This window comes from Grampus griseus, assembly GCF_964374135.1.
Source record: "Grampus griseus genome assembly, chromosome: 3".
In the NCBI taxonomy this organism is placed as follows: Eukaryota; Metazoa; Chordata; class Mammalia; order Artiodactyla; family Delphinidae; genus Grampus; species Grampus griseus.
In genome coordinates this window covers 163,837,485-163,853,956 of record NC_139019.1, presented here as the reverse complement: position 1 = coordinate 163,853,956, position 16,472 = coordinate 163,837,485, and the positions used below count along the sequence as shown (strand labels likewise).

At 53.2% G+C, this 16,472-nt stretch overlaps 2 protein-coding genes across 2 annotated transcripts; both read right to left on the bottom strand.

Annotated features, from left to right (window-relative positions):
- Nucleotides 1–6,396: 6,396 nt before the first annotated feature.
- LOC309820373 (leydig cell tumor 10 kDa protein homolog) lies at nt 6,397–9,439 on the bottom strand. Its single transcript, XM_082651082.1, has 3 exons — nt 9,289–9,439; nt 9,156–9,211; nt 6,397–6,841 (listed from the first exon to the last, which is right to left on the bottom strand). The coding sequence occupies exons 1-3, from the start codon at nt 9,383–9,385 to the stop codon at nt 6,698–6,700; spliced, it is 297 nt and encodes a 98-aa protein (XP_082507208.1). The 5' UTR covers nt 9,386–9,439; the 3' UTR covers nt 6,397–6,697.
- A 990-nt stretch (nt 9,440–10,429) lies between these two features.
- Nucleotides 10,430–16,466, bottom strand: MRI1 (methylthioribose-1-phosphate isomerase 1). Its single transcript, XM_082652058.1, has 6 exons — nt 15,743–16,466; nt 15,429–15,667; nt 14,421–14,596; nt 12,903–13,079; nt 12,598–12,822; nt 10,430–10,871 (listed from the first exon to the last, which is right to left on the bottom strand). Exons 1-6 carry the CDS (start codon nt 16,319–16,321, stop codon nt 10,726–10,728), a joined length of 1,542 nt encoding a protein of 513 aa, XP_082508184.1. The 5' UTR covers nt 16,322–16,466; the 3' UTR covers nt 10,430–10,725.
- Between the last annotated feature and the right edge of the window lie 6 nt (nt 16,467–16,472).

The following is a 16,472-nucleotide window of genomic DNA, read 5'->3' as shown; positions in this document are numbered from 1 at the left end:
CCGGCCTGGCCGGGGCCGGGGCGGGGCCTGTGTGTAGGGGGGGTCGGTCCGACGCCTACTCCGCCTCACCGTCTCCCGCGACCCCTGCCCGCCTTCCTGTCCTTCGTCCGCGCTCGGCCGCCCCGGTACTCGCTCCGCACCCACCCCCGGGCCGGCGGGGTGATGCGGCCCCTTTAAGACCCTTCACAACAATGAAGCTGTCTCGGCCTCCGCTTTATCCTCGGCCGTCGTCCCGCCCCCACCGCCCGTCCCCATTGGCCCCCCTTCGGCCTCCGAGGCCCTCCTCCGCCATTGGCTGCACCGCCAGATCCGTCTCCAAGTTGCTGCTGTTCATTCGTTGTATGCACTGCCTGTCTTTTCGGGACTACTCAGTCAGGGCGCTCAGCGAGCAGCGCTGTCAATCACGGGACGCCGGAGACCAATCACAGTGGGAGGAGACCACCGGCGCCGGCCTTAAGCGGAGTTTCGGGGCGGGTCCTGGGTTCATTCACAACATTCCTCCCCCGCCCCACTAGGGCTGGACAGCGCTCCCCGGGCAGCTGGGGCTGCGCCCACACAAGGCTTTGTTTACTGAGGGTCGCTTCCGGGCGCCGCGAGGGGACAATCAACACTGCTCGGCCCGGGAGCGAGACAGAGCGGCGGGATCCCCGGGCAGCCCCTCAGCCCCGCCTCCCTCTGGGCTGTGTGACGAGAAATTCAGCCTCTTTGGGCGGCGGGTCAAGTTTTGATGCTTTGCGGGATGGAGGGATCACAGGTCCCTTGGTAGAGTTTATGGGGGCTGCGGACACCCTCGCTAGAAATAGAGCCCAATCCAAGCCCATCCTTGAGCCCCAAGCTAAGAATCTCCAATCCATTCTATGCCCTATATATTACGTTAAGTCCTATGAAATTACTGATTTTCAACAATTTTTGATACACTAAATGGCAATTTCATAAGGTTCAACGTAATAGATGTCAAATCCGACCACCTCTGATTATTTTTTCTGATTCAGCTTGTCTAGGTCACATCTCTTGATGTGACCTTGAAGCAGGCAGTGGTCCTCATCGCCGGTCCCCGGCGCCACCACCCCTGCCATCTCCATGTTGCTAGAGAACCCTGCATTTCCCCCTCGCCACACTTCTCTCCGTTATCATTACGTTTCTTTATCTATTTCAGCAGTTGTTTAATTTCTGTCTCTTCCCGCTCCACGGTGAGCTCCAAGGGGCAGTCTAACTGTCTAACTGATGCACTGCTTCACTGCCAGCACCTGAACACCTCGGGGCATACAGCAGTCACTCAATCTATATATAACTTGTTGAATAAACCAGCTCATGCTTTGCTCCCATTCCACTGAAATGATCTACAGACCAGGAAAACCGAAGCTGGCCCCTAAGTGGCCTGATTGCTGCCCCCTGCCTCTCCCCACATGGAAACTCTGCCTTTTTCCTTCCAGGAATTTCCAGTTTCACAGCTGCATTTTCTGGCCAGTCCCCAACCCACCCTTCAGTAAACTCCCTCCGACCTGCACTGTCCAGTATGGTCACCACTGGCCACAAGTGGCCTTTGAGTCCTTGAAATGGGACCAAGCTGAACTGGGCTGTGCTGTCAATGTAAAACACATTGGATTTTGGAGACTTAATAGAAAAAAAAGGCGGCAAAATATGTCATTAAGAATTTTTTATATCGATTACATGTTGAAATAATACTATTTTAGATGTTTGTGTTAAGTAAAATACATTATTAAAATTAATTCCACCTGTCTCATTGTGTATTTATTTTATTTTATTCTATGCGGCATCAGGGCGTTTAAAGTTACATATGCAATTTGGATTGTAATTTCTATGGGACAGCAGTGGTCTTGAGAAACCAGAGCTGACCACAATGACAACAATGAAACAACAATAATAATAATGTACTGATTGCTTATGTGGTGCTCTAGCTGTTCAGACACATTATCAAACGTAAGCTTTCCAACAGTGCTGCGAAATGGGGATGTCATCTCCATTTCTCATATGAGGAAACTGAGGCTTAGAGAGGTGGAGTTCTTGCCTGACTGGGAAGCCTTAGACTTATTAGAGCATGTCTTTCCTGCAAGGATTTGAGGCAAAGATAGACTTATGGGGAAGGAGAAATGGGTGGGGAGGAAAGCAGGGAGAACACCAGTGAAACAAGTCTTTCAGGTGCTCCCCTAGCAAACAGGACCCAGGGTCCAGGTTTTCCAAGCAGCCCCCTTCAGCATTTAGTATGTGGCTGGCCCTTGTCCCTGAGGATGCTTCGGTGGATGTCCTGAGATGCTGAATCAGAAAAGGCACTCCAGGCCAGTGGAACAGGATGTATGGGAGGAATAGAGAATGGGACATCACAGGGTGAGGATGTTTTATTTTATTCTCTCACAAGAGATACTAATATTTTCATCATCCCCATCTCATGGATGAGAAAACTGAGGCACAGAAAGATCAGGTGACTTAACCTAGGTCCACAGCAGGAAAGGGTAGGGCCAGCATTCAAGCCCTGGTGGGTGGGCTGGTCTTGTCACATTGGCTGCGGATCAAATGCACAGTTTGGGAAACATCAACATTCTATTCCGTTCCTCCGATTTTACAGATGAGGGCAATGAGGCCCAGAGAGGGTCAGAAAGTTGCCCAAGGCCACACAGCAATCCCTGGAGAATGTGAGAAGTCAGAAAGGCCCTTGGGAAAATGGGGGTTGCCTCCAGGATGAAGTCTCCAAGACTGTTTCACGCCTACCCTCTTCCTAGCAACACTTTTAGGAAGGGTGACGTTGCAAGGGGTGTTCTAGCTACCCGCAAGTCCTCCCTTCTCAGTGTAGCCAGTTTGGGCCTCAGGAAAATGGAGCCACATTTATCCCGCCTGCCACTGTGAGCTCACTGTCTAGGCATCCACAGCTCCTGACCCCAAACCCACATGTGTACTGACATCAAGACCCATGAGAAACAGGGTGACTCTGAAGGCTGGGATGAGGGGGCCCATGGCCCCCCAACCCCCCAGTTCTGTGCCACCCCATCCTAACATTCTGAGGGTCCCTCCCTCTGCCAACCCCCCTGAAGCACCCCAATGCCCCTGTTAACTCAGGCAGGAAACCAGTCAGGGCAGTTTTACTTCCTGGTCCCGATGCAGCCCCTCTGGGCTGCCCAGCTGGCAAGATTTGCTTCTTACATTTCTTCTCTTCCCTTTTGGAACACAAGTTCATGGGCAGAGAGTCAGGGCCCTGCCAGGAAAAATGGGCATTCCAGGCAGAGGGGGAAGGTGGAGGCAGGAGAGGAAAAGGCTTGAGCAGGAATAATTGTCTGAAAAGCAACATTTAATGACTGCCCTGGCCCTGGGGAGTGGGGAGGGGCAGGGGAAAAGGCAGGGAGTAGACAGGCTGAGTGGCTGGAACTGGGCTTCCCTCCCCGTCCAGGAAAACAAAGGCAGCTGTCACAGTCTTCAGGCGCCCCACATTTCCACACTCAGGGAGGGGTGTTAGGGTCTCCATTTAACAGATGAAGAAACTGAGGCTCAGAAAGGGACTTGCTGAAGAGAACAAGAGGTGTAGGGATTTCCCAAAGTCTGGGGCTCTTGGCTGCGACACTAATGGGGGATTTGTGGGCAGGACCCACATGCTAGGAAGGACCTAGCATGGGAGGGAAAAGTCACCCAGGTCAGTGATGGGGTGGAGGGTGGAGGTGGTGGGAAAGTGAGACTGTTTGGGGAGGCCGAGGGAGTGGGGTGAAGAGGGAACAGGTGGGTTGACATTCCAGATCCGAAACCTGTCACACCTGAATGCCTTTCCTCACCCCTGGGGTCCCCCTCAAAGGGGCTGGCGTCAGAGGGACAAAGGGAGCCAGTTTACAGGAGTCCTTGGCCAGCCCGGGCGCCGCCAGCGGCAGTGGGCTTGGCCCGGGTTGGAGGCGCCTCCTGGTGGCTGAGGGAAGCGCCAGATGGCGCCCAGAGCCCAGCCGGTCCCACCCCTCACCCTTTCGAGATTCCAGATAGAAAGGTTAAAAGATAATTTTCAAAAGCGGGTGCAGTCAAGGCTCTCACCGACAAATAGAGATGAACACGTGTTAAGATTTTTTTTTTTTATTGAACTCCTGTGGGAACCAGGCAGATGTTATACGAGGTTCAAAAGAGAGTCCGGAAAACGGGCACTTTTACAACAGATCAGACTATTTGAGCAAATAAATGTGCGAATGGAGGCAAATTGGTTTTTCCACAGGGGAGGAGGGCTGTCAATGGAACCTCAGCTGCGTGGGCCAGAATGAGCAGATAAGAGTGGTTCTGTATTGCTATCAGTTGCTTACAACTCATGGATGGAGCTGTGAAATAGTTCAAAGACGCTGTTATGAACCAGCTAACCCGGAAGGGAAGGACGTGTTGTATAGCGATGACGCTTTGAATGGTCAGAACTGATTTACAGAGACGCAAAATGTTCCTTGCAGAAAGAAACAATTCCTTCCTTCCTTCATTCAACAAACACCTGTTCCTGGAGCAACTATTGTGCGCTGTTCCAGGTGCTGGAGACACAACAAAGATGCAGAGTAGAAAACGGATGAGAGTGGCACAGTGACCCCTTCCAGGAGCAGGGGACACCTGGGAGGGGGAAGGAACAGGAGGTGAAAAAGGCCAGGGGGCAGGACTGGGTGGAGGCGGGGGTCTGGAGGGGGTGGCCTGGGGCTTCCTTGCTTTCTGTTCTCCCCACTAGAATGTCAGTTCTCAGCTCTACCTAGCCCAGAGGTTGGCAAGCAGTAGGCGCACATAGATGCCCAACGTGCAAAGCGACTCCATATCAAAGGGCAGAAGTCACTCGCTGTCTGCTTAGGGGAGAGACTGCTGTGAGGTGGGCAGATGGCAGGAGGGTCCAGGTCCTGTAGGTGGGGCTCAAGGAACGGTAGACTCTGGGCATCACAGAGCCAAGCGGCAGCCCTGCCTTCCAGTCCCGGGCCTGGGCCCCATCCTCCACCCCTCTCCTCCCCCTAACAGAAACCCTGAGCCCCGGGCCCCAGACAACTCCAAACTGTGAAGTCTCGCCATCAAATTAGGGCTCTGCTGCCACAATTCCTGTGTTTTTGAGATGTAAATCAGGATTTTTTTTTTTTTGCATGTGAAATTACCGTTCCTGCCTTTTCCGGGGGTTAAAACTCACATGGAAAAGTCACCATTGAGAAGGGTATAATTCAGTGGCAGTTAGCACCTTCACAACATTTGCAACCACCAACTTTATCTAGTTTCAAAACCTTATCACCTCCCAGAGATGACCCCATACCCATTTGCTGTCACTCCCCACTGCCCTTCCCCCAGTTCCTGGCACCCCATAGGGAACCACTGTCGCTATGGCTTTGCCTCTTCCGGACATTTCACATGAATGGAATCACACATTATGTGGCCTTTTGTGTCTGGTGTCTTTCAGAATGTTTTCCAAGTTCACCCACGGTGAACTGTATCATTCTGTTTTATGGCTGAATAATATTCCATCCTGTGGATAAACTACACTTTGCTTATCCAGTCATCTGTTGGCAGCATCTGGGTTGCTACCACCTTTGGGTGACCATGACCGGTGCTGCTGTGAACGTACGTGTACGAGATACTGAGTCTGTGTTCGATCCCTTGGGGTGTGTGCCTGGTGGGCAACGGCTGGGTCACGTGGTAACTCCAGCCTGAACTTACCGAGGAGCCACCAAACTGTTTTCCAGTGTCTGTCCCTTGCTTTTAAGAAAAATGTTGGGAGTTCAGTCACCCACCTCCGGGGAACAGCCACTGCACTCCCACATCCCTCCAAAGACAGTGGCTCAGCCGATCCCACAGGCACAGGTGTTTTAGGGGAGGGGAGCCCAGGATGGAACAGAACAGAAACTTGGTCTGTTAAGAGAGGCAGCAGATGGGCAGCCGAGAACACGTACTGGGGCTCCGCCAGTGCCGGGTTCAAGTCCCTGCTCTGGAATGTTAATGTGACCTGACCTGGGCATCATGAGGACTGAGGTGATGTGTAGAAAGCACCAGAGCAGTGCCTGGGCCACAGGCAGTGCTTCATACTTGCTGTTATGACTTATGACTTTTTTTAAAGGTCGAGGTGGCACTGAGAAGTCTATAAGCACATTCTGGTTTAATCGGCATTTTGACTCTACAAGGTGGTGTCAGTACCTGTCCTGCAGACGGGAAAGTGACTCACTAGGCTGCCTGGCCGGTCCCCGGCAGAGGGGGTGACACAGGCATGTCCGTGGAGGGTATGTAGGTGAGTCACCCAAGGCAGGAGGAAAGAACACTCTCCCCTGGCTCCCAGGCTGGAGGTGCAGAAGCCCATTCGTCCTTCCCTAGCACGTGGCTAGTCTCCTGTGGAAACTGCTGGGGATGACCTGGTTGGGGCACCTGGCCGCAGGCCCCAGCACGTCCCGCTCACAGGAGCATGTGACCGTGGGAGGAATGACAAAGTCAGGTTTATTGCTCTGGGTTAAACCAGTGGAGACAGGATGTGGGGAGGGGTAGGGGGACACAGGAAGTTGGTGAAGGCATCCTCCTGGCCTTGGCCTGCGCTTGGCCTGGCCTTGGCACCCTGGGAAGCCAGCCAGTGCACTTCTGACCTGCTGATCCCCTGCTCACGCGACAGGCCCCCAGTAAAGTTTGATGCGCAACCCAAGGCTCTGGGGAGCACGGCCTCTCCTCCCTGCACAGGTCTGAGCACAGACAGGGCTGCGGCGATGGCCTCTGCTGGGGTGCACCCTTAGGAAGGCGTCTTGGTGGAGGGGGGCGCTGCTGCTTTCTTTTTGGTGGGGGCCTTCAACAGCGCCAGCTTCTTGGGCAGGCTGGTGCTGGCTTTCATCAGCACATCATGTTCGATCTTCTTCCGGATCCCGACCTCCAGGTTCTGAGGGAGCAACCATGGCACAATCAGACTGGGACCTGAGGCGGGAGGGAGGGCCTGGTCTGCTGCCCTTTCACCTGTGAGCTCGCAAGGGGCTGGATCAGCAACTCCCCCCGAAACAACACCTGAGAGTCTGGTGGCTGGGGGTTAAGTCCTGCTTCTGCCCCATACTCTGGGAACATTGCACACCGAAAAACCCCTTCTCATCTCTGGATCTCAGCTTCTAAACCTCTGCCCATTTCCACTTTACAGCTGGGGAAACTGAGGCACATGTAGTGAGGAGGCACTTGCCCAGGATTCCCAAATCATGTGAGTGATGGGAGATTGGAACCCAGCACGCCCAGAGTCTCCAGCCTCAGCTTCCAGGCGGGCAGCCTCCCCTTGTCTCTGCTTTGCTAATGGTGAACTGGGGCTCTGAGAAATAGGGGTGCAGGCAAGTAAAGGCACAGGAATCAGAACCCAAGTGCTTGGGTCCAAAACTGGTAGTTTAATCATATTACCTAAACTGCTCCCTTGCCCCACCTGTGAGTTCCAATGACCATGACAACCATGACTGTCACCACACGCCTGGGCGCAAGGGAAACAACAGCAAAGACACAGAAAAACCTCTGCCCTCATGAAGCTGACATTCAGTGCGTGTGGACAACACAGCTGTCAGTGACAAATTCTGGTAAACCGTTGTTTTTTTTCCTTCGGCCACGCCCAGTGGCATGCGGGATCTTTGTTCCCCAACCAGGGATCGGAAGTGGAACTGGTGCCCCCTGCAGTGGAAGCGCAGAGTCTTAACCACTGGACCGCCAGTGAAAGTCCCTCTGCTCAACTGTTGAAGGGTAACAGATGACAAGTGCTGCTATGGAGAAAAGAATACAAGGGATGATGAGTGAGGGATGGGGTGGGGTTGCCATCAGGGATAGCCGCTCAGAAGCAACGCTTGCAGCCAGACTTGACTGGGAGGAAGGAAGCCGTGTAGATTTCTGGGAGAAGAATCCAGGCGGAGGAAACAGCTAGTGCAAAAGTTCTGAGGTGGGGCAAGGAGCAGTTATGGGGCCAGTGAGGCTGGAGGGAGAGAGGGAGGAGGTGAGGGCAGGGAAAAGACAGGAGTAGAGTGTGCCGGGTCCTGTGGGCTGTGGGGAGAACCTGGGCTCTCCCTGAGTGAGGTGGGAGCCACCGAGCGTTCTGAGCAGAGAACGGAAGTGCCCTGATTCAGGTGCTCACAGGTGCCCTCTGGCTGCTATGGGGAGTGGCGGGGCCAGGAGATCTGGGAGGATGTGACTGCCCTGGTCCAGGTGGGAGATGATGGGATGGGACCAGGTTGGGGGGTCAGAGAGGTGGGAAGTGGGTGGAATCTAGATTAATCCTGAAGGCAAAAAGGACGAGATCCAACCTGTATGTGAGAGAAAGGGAGAATCCCGAGTATCTGGAAGGAGAGACTGTGGCAGGATCATGGTGGAGTTGGGGAGCACAGTGGGGGTAGGACCAGGACCCTGGTTCTGGACATACTGAGCTTGAGATGCTCACGAGACACTTTCCCCCTCCGGCTGAGACATGGAGGTAAGCAGGTTGCTGGGTTCCCAGTCTAAGAAAACTGAGGCTCTGGCGATCCAGTGGTTAAGATACCATCTTCCACTGCAGGGGGCACAGGGTTCAATCCCTGGTCGGGGAACTACCGAAAGCTGTGTAGCGCAGCCAAAACAAAAAACAAAAAACTGAGGCTCTAAACAATTTGCTCAAGATTGTAGGGTGAGTTAGTGTGTGTTGTACAGTTAGAATTCAGGTCTGCCTCCACCAGATCTCTTTGTAACTTCTCTTTGCAACCTTAACAAAAATCTCTTTGCAACTTCTTTATAAGATCAACCCTATTCACCTGCACACGAAAAAGCTACACTTAAAAACAACCACAAAAACGTTTATTTCAGCCCTGTGCTGTTCTCAGGGCTTTACAGGTGTCCTATGGCATTGAATCCTTACAACTCTAGGAGAAAGGTGCTATCACTACAACCATTTCTTCTTTAAGAAGCTCAGGGTGAAGATATACTAGCTGTCGATGGAACTGCGCTTTGCTCCCAGCACTGTCTTCTTGCAAAGCTGGGGTTTTCAACCCCTTTCCCAGGCTGCCTTCCCTCTCGGGGCCTATTAACGAGGACAATTTCAGCGAAAGCAGACAGTGTGTGCCGAACACATTTTGCGCGCCACTCGTGGGTTTAGGAGTCTCACTGATTGGGAGCTAATGTTTCCGTACCCACTGCACAAGGGAGGAAACTGAAGCTCACAGCTCTGAGAGTTCTCCATCCCGGGCCTCTCACACGCTCGAACTCACCTTCTTGAGCTTTTGCTGTTGCACGATGCGTGCCTTCTTGGGTGCGATAACGAGACCTGGGGAGAGATGCGATCTCGTGAGGCCGGAGAACCTCGGGCCCACCTCGCCCCCCAGTCCCCGGCCCGCTCCTCACCGCCCTTCCTCGGGCCCCGGTTCCGCTCCGAGGCTGTCGCCGCTGCCTTGCTCTTCGCTGGTTTCCGCGCCTGGAACTTGCGCTGCCCCTGCGCCATGATCAGTCATGCACCGGAAGAGGCGGGGCTGTGGGAGGTCGCAGACGAAAAACGCAGGGCACGATGGGATACAGTGGGGCCGGAGGGCGGAATGGCTCACGGGATACAACGTGGCAAAGAGTTAAAGTGACCACTACCCACGACGGTCGATGATAGCCAGCATTTCGCAAAAATTTCGAAGTAAAGGTTATAATGATAAGCTAACACTTACTGGGTGCTTATCTGCTTTATAAAACTTATGCTGTTTTATGCTCTTTATACATAAACTTCAAGTCTAGGACTTACGGTCAGGCAAGTGAGGCACTCTGGTGCAAAATTTAAGGGGTGCCCCGAACTTCAGTTATCAAGATAAAAATATTCAACATTCAAAAATAATATTTTAATACAAAGAAAAATCGTCCAAATACAGCCTGTGGACTGGCTGCTTGATGTTGTAAATAAAGTTTTGTTGGAACGAGGGCTGGTATCAGGAGTGAAGGGAGTAGGGTCAGGATACGCAAGGTCAGGGTTTCATTCTATTTAATATCTTTATATTTTGTTCACCATGGATTGTTTTTGCATTAATTTTGATTTTTCAAAAGTAATGCATGAAGCTATTCTTTATCTTGACTACTGAGCTTCTCAGGGCCTCCTCTAAAATTTTGCACCTGAGGTGTCACCCTAATTCCAGCCCTGAGAGCAACCAAAAAGGGAGGTACCAGTATTGTCTCCATTTTGTAAATGAGGAAAACAAAGCATGGAGAGGTGAAGTGATTTGGCCAAGATCACACAACAGAAAAAGCGGTGGAGGACTTCCGTGGCAGCGCAGTGGTTAAGAATCTGCCTGCCAGTGCAGGGGACACGGGTTTGAGCCCTGGTCTGGGAAGATCCCACATGCCTCAGAGCAACTAAGCCCGTGCGCCACAACTACTGAGCCAGCGCACTAGAGCCCACGAGCCACAACTACTGAGCCCGTGTGCCACAACTACTGAAGCCCGAGCGCCTAGAGCCCGTGCTCTGCAACAAGAAAAGCCACTGCAGCGAGAAGCCCGCGCACTGCAACGAAGAGTAGCCCCTGCTCGCCACAACTAGAGAAAGCCCATACGCAGCAACGAAGACCCAACACAGCCAAAGATAAATAAATTAATTAAAAAAAGAAAAAGAAAAGGCGGTGGAACTGCGATATGAACTCAGGCAGCTTGACTTCAGCTGCTGGGATCTTAAGAGCCATGCAAAGGCCCTGTCTGCTTCCTCTGTTCTGGGAAGAATTGTGGTTGGGGGAACAAGGTCAGCTTTTGGGCAGGCCACTCAATAAGTTTATTATAAAAATAATGGGGGCAGGATATGGACAGCTAGGTTGGTTACTTCTGGGGTCCATCTAGGGTGACCGTGGCACCTAGGGCTTCCCGGAGCTCCTCAGGGGCAAAGACACCCAGCTCTGTGATGATGCCGCCAGTGATGAGGTCGTTGGGGGTGACATCAAAGGCAGGATTCCAAACCCCAATTCCTTCAGGGGAGAGGGGGGAGGCAAGAAAGGCAGGTATTAGGCTCATTGAAAGTTCTCAAGCTATTGTCACCTGTCTCACTCACAGTGGTTTTTGGGATTGGGGAATCCTTGAGAATCTAGAGATCCTCACCCCGAAAGTGCATGAAGGCATGGGTTTTGATACCAGTAATGAATTTAGACTCCCTACATTCCTGGATTGTCACTGTCTAAGAAGAAGCCTTCAAAGTCTTATATACATCCACCCACTTGTGCCTGCTCCAGGAATTTCTTTAAGAAACTCCAAGAATCCACCCCAGGGCCTTTGCATGGGCTGTGCCCTCTGCCTGGATGCTTTCCCTCAGATACGAACATGACTTGATGTTTCACTGCCTTCAGGTTTTTTCTCACATATCACCTTCTCAGTGAGAACTTCTCTGATAACCCTGTCTAATCCACCCCCTGCACAGACACTTCCCATATCCTTCTGTGCCTCATTTATTTCTCCTCAGCCTTTACCCCCTTCTAACATACACTGGAATTTTGTTATTTATCTTGTTTGTTGTCTGTCTCCCCGCTGGACTGTCAGCTCTATGAGGGCAGGGACGTTTATGTTTTTTTTCACTCCTGTTTCCCCGGCCCTATCATGTCACCTGGCACTGGCCAGGTGCTCAAAAATATTTGCTGAATGAATAACAATCTCTTACACAAGAGGCTGCAAACTCTGTTTTCTCTGGTTCATAGTTTTTTAAGACCACTGAATTAGCTGCCAGCTTTCAAAGTGTGGGAGCTTTCAAACATATAACAAACGTAAGGCTTCTCTTGGAAAAATCAGAAGTTCTCCTGGGGTCTGCATTCCCGTGATCCTTGGCCAGAACAGAGTATCGGGGTCCCCAGACTGCACCTGGCCCATGTTACCCAGCTTTCTTGGGGGCAGGGACACGGGGGGTTGTCAACTCTGCTTTCCGTGGTCTTATGGGTTTTGATCAGTGCTAAATAATTAAGCCTCCAGGAAAGAAGGGGCACCAAAAAAATCACGAGAAAATTTTTTTTTTCAGAATGAATGTATCTATTTTTGTTATCTATCTATATTCTTTTCCATTATGGTTTATCACAGGATATTGAATACAGTTCCCCGTGCTAGACAGTAGCTCCTTGTTGGTTATCCATTTTAAATATAGCAGTGTGTACACGTCAGTCCCAAATTCCCTATCCCTAACTGGTCCTTTTTATAAAAGGTTTTTGATCACACTTGTTACTATTTAACGAGCACTAAGGAAGTTCTTAGTTACTATTTAACGAGCACTGTGAAGTTCTCCACTTCACGTGGGTTAATTACACTGAACCGCCTCGGGTATATGAGGTAGGTCATGAAAACAGCTCATGGGGCTCTTAGGGATGAATTTTAGGCAACCAGGCTACACAGCCAGGCAGTGTGGGGAGGCTGAGAGATATCTGTCTCTTCATAAGCACTCGGCCAGGTGGTACTCTTATTTCTTATTCAGGTGAGAAAACAGAGGTGGAGAAGAGCAAGGCAATTGGCTCAAGGCTTCCCAACTCATTAGCTGTATCTTCTGACCTTGAATCTGACTTCCAAGATGTGTCTGCTCTAAAATATGGCTTGAAGGAGCACCTTATGCCCCAGAAGGCTGATGACACCCCAAATACCACCTGCTGCCTGTGAAGGGGTCAGGGTGCCTCAACAGAGGTGCCCAGGCCTATGGTGCCCCCCTCTGAGCGGATGGCTTACCGGGTGCCGCAATCCTGACCCCACTGACATGGGTCAGCTCCTGGCCAGGACGCTCCTCAATGATGATCTCCCGGCCCGTCTTCAGGTGGAGGTCACACGACGAGCTGGGGGCAGCCACATAGAAGGGGATGCCGTGGTGCTTGGCGGCGATGGCTAGCTGGTAGGTGCCCACCTTGTTGGCCGTGTCGCCATTGGCAACCACGCGGTCGGCTCCCACGACCACAGCTGGGGAATGAGATGCCGGGAGTCACCACCGGGCCCTGGATGCCTGGAGCCCTGCCCACTGGCACCCCCCACCTGCTGACCTGACACTCCATAGTGGGCCATGGCGGCTGCCGCCATGCTGTCGGCGATGAGGGTGGCGGGGATCTTCTCGTAGACGAACTCAAAGGCCGTCAGCCGGGCTCCCTGGTTGTAGGGCCGGGTCTCCGTGCAGAAGGCACACTCCAGACGGCCCAGGCTGTGCAGCGAGCGGATCACACCTGTGGGGCCCAGCCCACCAGGAGGATGAGATGCAAAGGGACAGATGGGCAGGGCAGCCCACTGGTTAGCAGCATGGTTCTCCAAACCATGCAGTCCCACTCCCGGGCCCTTGCAGTGGCTGTTCTCTCTGCCTGGTACAAATGTGTTTAGAGAATGCCTTCTCCGTGAGGTCTTCCGGGATTCCTCCATCTCACAGAGCAACCCTCACACTGCCAACCCCTACTCTTTCTCTTTAGCACTTACCACCTTCAAATGTATCATACGTATTTGTTCTGTTCCTGTGTCTGTTCCTCCTATTTTCCTGCTCCTGATGGCAGAGATTTGATCTACTTTCTCCACTGCTGGGTCCCTAACTCCTAGAACTGTGCTTGGCACACAGTAGGTGCTTAATAAATGTTGAGTGACTGAAGGAATGGATGCATGTATGAATGATGGGGTACACAGGAGATAAGCATTTACTAAGCATCGATATTTGTTGAGTGAATGAATGAATGTCTTGCCATCAGAGCCTCAGTCCCCAGGCCCAAGGGTGGCACCTAGGCAGGTAGGGAAACCTCCTGGAGAATTTAGGATCAAGTGGAATCCGCTGCCTTGAACTCCAGGACCCAGTCCCCCTGGTCCTGGTCACAGCTACCCTAATCTTTCTTTAGGGGGCTACGCCCTACCCCTCAGTCCTCTTGGAGTCCACATCCCACCCACTTTCTTTCTTTTAAATTTTAATTTAACTTTATTTTTATTTAAAAACTATTTAATTTTTTTTTTGGCTGCACTGCACGGCTTGTGGGATCTCACTTCCCCATCCAGAGACTGAACCTGGGCCACAGCAGTGAAAGTGTTGAGACCCAACCACTGGACTGCCAGGGAACTCCCCCCACCCATTTTCTAGGCACATGGCACAGGCCAGGCCTATCGAGTGACTGATCCTAGATGGACAGATGACTCCATCAGAGCCCCCGAGGTACAAGGAGACTTTTCTAACACTGTCGGAATAGAGACCCTAGGCTCTTTTCCTTGTGATCTGAACCCTGGCCGACGAGTGGAGCATGAGGGTGATGCCACCATGGAGGAGGGCAGATCTTAGGGATACGGATAGATGGACCCTGATGCTATTATTTGGGCCTCTGGATCCAGTCATGCCTGAAGCCAACCCCCTGAGTGTTTCTGTACAAAAACTAATCAATTCACATTTTGGGGGGTGTATAATTCACATTTGGGGGGGTTTGGGTATATAATTCACATTTGGGGGGGTTTGGGTGTATAATTCACATTTGGGGGGGTTTGGGTTTCTTTCTCTTGCATCCAAAAAGGGCCCTCCCCTATCCCTGCGGATGCCCACTCACCTAGGGCTGTACCATAGCCAGCAGTGGCCAGCGCACCGGTGTTGCAGTGGGTCAGCACTATCACCTTGCCGCCCTCGGGGGCTGCCCGCTCTAGGAGGTGGCGGGCTCCCAGGTCCCCGATGCTCCGATTGTCCCGGAGGTCTTTTGCCAGCATGTCCTCGGTCCAGCGGATCACTCTGGCGCCGACAAGGGACTCTGAGCACAAGTCACAAGCCTTCAGGACCCACACCAGTCCCTCCTCCCTGCCCAACACCGCTCTCCTGGAGCTCTCCTGCTGAAAGCCTCTCACAGCTGTGGGTCTGGACCCTTCTGCCACAGCCACCTAACTGTAACTCCATTTGCTCTTGAGACACACTTACTAAGCACCTCCTGTGCGTCAGGGGCTGGGGGACACAGCAGTGAGCAAGACAAAAATCTCTGCTCCTCTGGAGCTGACACTGAGGTGGGGGAAGCAGGTGATGAACAGACAATAAAGTGAAGGAAAAGGCAGCGGAGTCAGGAGACAGAGGACAGGAATGAGCTGTATTATATGGGGGGGGAAGGCACAAACCTGAAATTCGAAGGAGAGGAGATTAAGTAGATGGATACCTGGCTTGCAGAAATGGTGTGTGCAAAGGCCCTGAGGCAGAAGGGACCCTGGTGGGGGTTAAGGAACATGGAGAGTATCTGTGCAGCAGATGGGGAGGGAGAGAGTGGGAAGAGAGCAGGGAGAGGACGAGGGCTAGAAACAAAATTCTTCAAAAGCAAAAACTAGGTAAATGAGGTGGCACTTAAAAGGGCCTCCAAGGGCAGATAGGGCTGGGGACGTTCAGGGAGGTCAAAGTCAGGGCATTGAGTTCAAGGATCTCGGGGCCAGGCTGTCCGGTGGTGAGTCCCAGCCCTGCCTGTGTGGCACTGGACTAAGAGCACTTTGCCTCAGTTTCCCCATCTGTAACATGGGTCGTTGTGCAAAAAAAAAAGAATGAATAGCCGCCGGTTAAAGCAGCGCTTGGCACAAGGCCCCTCTACCTCTCTCGGACCGCCTCCTCCGTGGCGCCCTCCCGCTCCGCTTCCTGGGCTGCGAGGTCGGCCAGGTCTCGGGCGGCGCGGGCCATGTTGACGGCGGTGGGCCGGGCGGTGACAAGGAAGCTCAGAGCGTCGCGCACGAAGGCCACGAGCGCGGCAAGTCCGGGTCCCCCGGCGCCCGCCTGCAGCTCCACGGCGAGGCTGAGGCAGCCCACGAGCGCAATGGCTGGGGCGCCGCGCACCTGGTGGGGAAATGGGGGCGTCAGGGACTGCAGGCATGGGAAGCCCCCCACCCCGGTCCCACCGAGCGACCCCACCTTCATAGCGCGGATGGCCTCCCAGGCCTGGCGCACCGAGCCCACCGCCTCATAGCGGCTCTGCTGGGGCAGCAGCAGCTGGTCGAGGATCTGTAGTGAGCCCCGCGAGTAGCGGATCGCCTCCAAAGTCATGCTGTTGCAGCCGCGATCACCGCCTTTCCCGGGGCTCAGCTGGCCGCGCGCACCAGAGGCGGGGCCGGAAAGGGCGCAGGAGGCGAGGCCAGGGCCCCAGGGGTGGGACCTCTCCCGGAAGGAAGAGCGTGCGCACATCAACTTCGCGGGCTCCTGGGACCCGCCAGCCAGGCGCCGGGTCCTACTCCACCTTCTCCGCCAAACCTGGGCAGTTAGCCGCACCCTCGGAACCAAAATGGTGCCACTATTTACAGGGCAACTATTGCATGCCAAGCCCTGTGTTTGGCGTCTGGCTATAGCAAGACTCCTAAGTGCCAGGTGGGTACCCTCAGGTGCCTGACTTCTCCAGCCAGAGCCAGTGCTGCCTGTGGCCTCACGTAGAGCAAGGCACCAGAAGGGGGTTCTGAGATCCAACAGACTCTTACTGCTGCCTTGAGACCTTCCCATCCCCGCGGGGAGTAAAGGCCTGCGGGCTGGGGGCCACCACTACCTCCGGACAGGGCACATTACAAGTTCAGCAGAATTCAGCCAGAACCTCAGCCCCGAGAGGTCCGTATGTCTGGTTCGTTCACCACTGCATCTCCAGCGGCTAGGATAG

Excerpts from the sequence above, each read along its gene's own strand:
- LOC309820373 (XM_082651082.1), bottom strand. The coding sequence starts at position 9,385 with ATGGCGCAGGGGCAGCGCAAGTTCCAGGCGCGGAAACCAGCGAAGAGC. Across the intron at positions 9,212-9,288 it reads CCGGGGCCCGAGGAAGGGCG|GTCTCGTTATCGCACCCAAG; the intron begins GTGAGGAGCGGG and ends ATCTCTCCCCAG. Across the intron at positions 6,842-9,155 it reads AACAGCAAAAGCTCAAGAAG|AACCTGGAGGTCGGGATCCG; the intron begins GTGAGTTCGAGC and ends TTGCTCCCTCAG.
- MRI1 (XM_082652058.1), bottom strand. The coding sequence starts at position 16,321 with ATGGGAAGGTCTCAAGGCAGCAGTAAGAGTCTGTTGGATCTCAGAACC. Across the intron at positions 15,668-15,742 it reads AGGCCATCCGCGCTATGAAG|GTGCGCGGCGCCCCAGCCAT; the intron begins GTGGGGTCGCTC and ends TTTCCCCACCAG. Across the intron at positions 10,872-12,597 it reads GGTCAGGATTGCGGCACCCG|GAATTGGGGTTTGGAATCCT; the intron begins GTAAGCCATCCG and ends TCTCCCCTGAAG.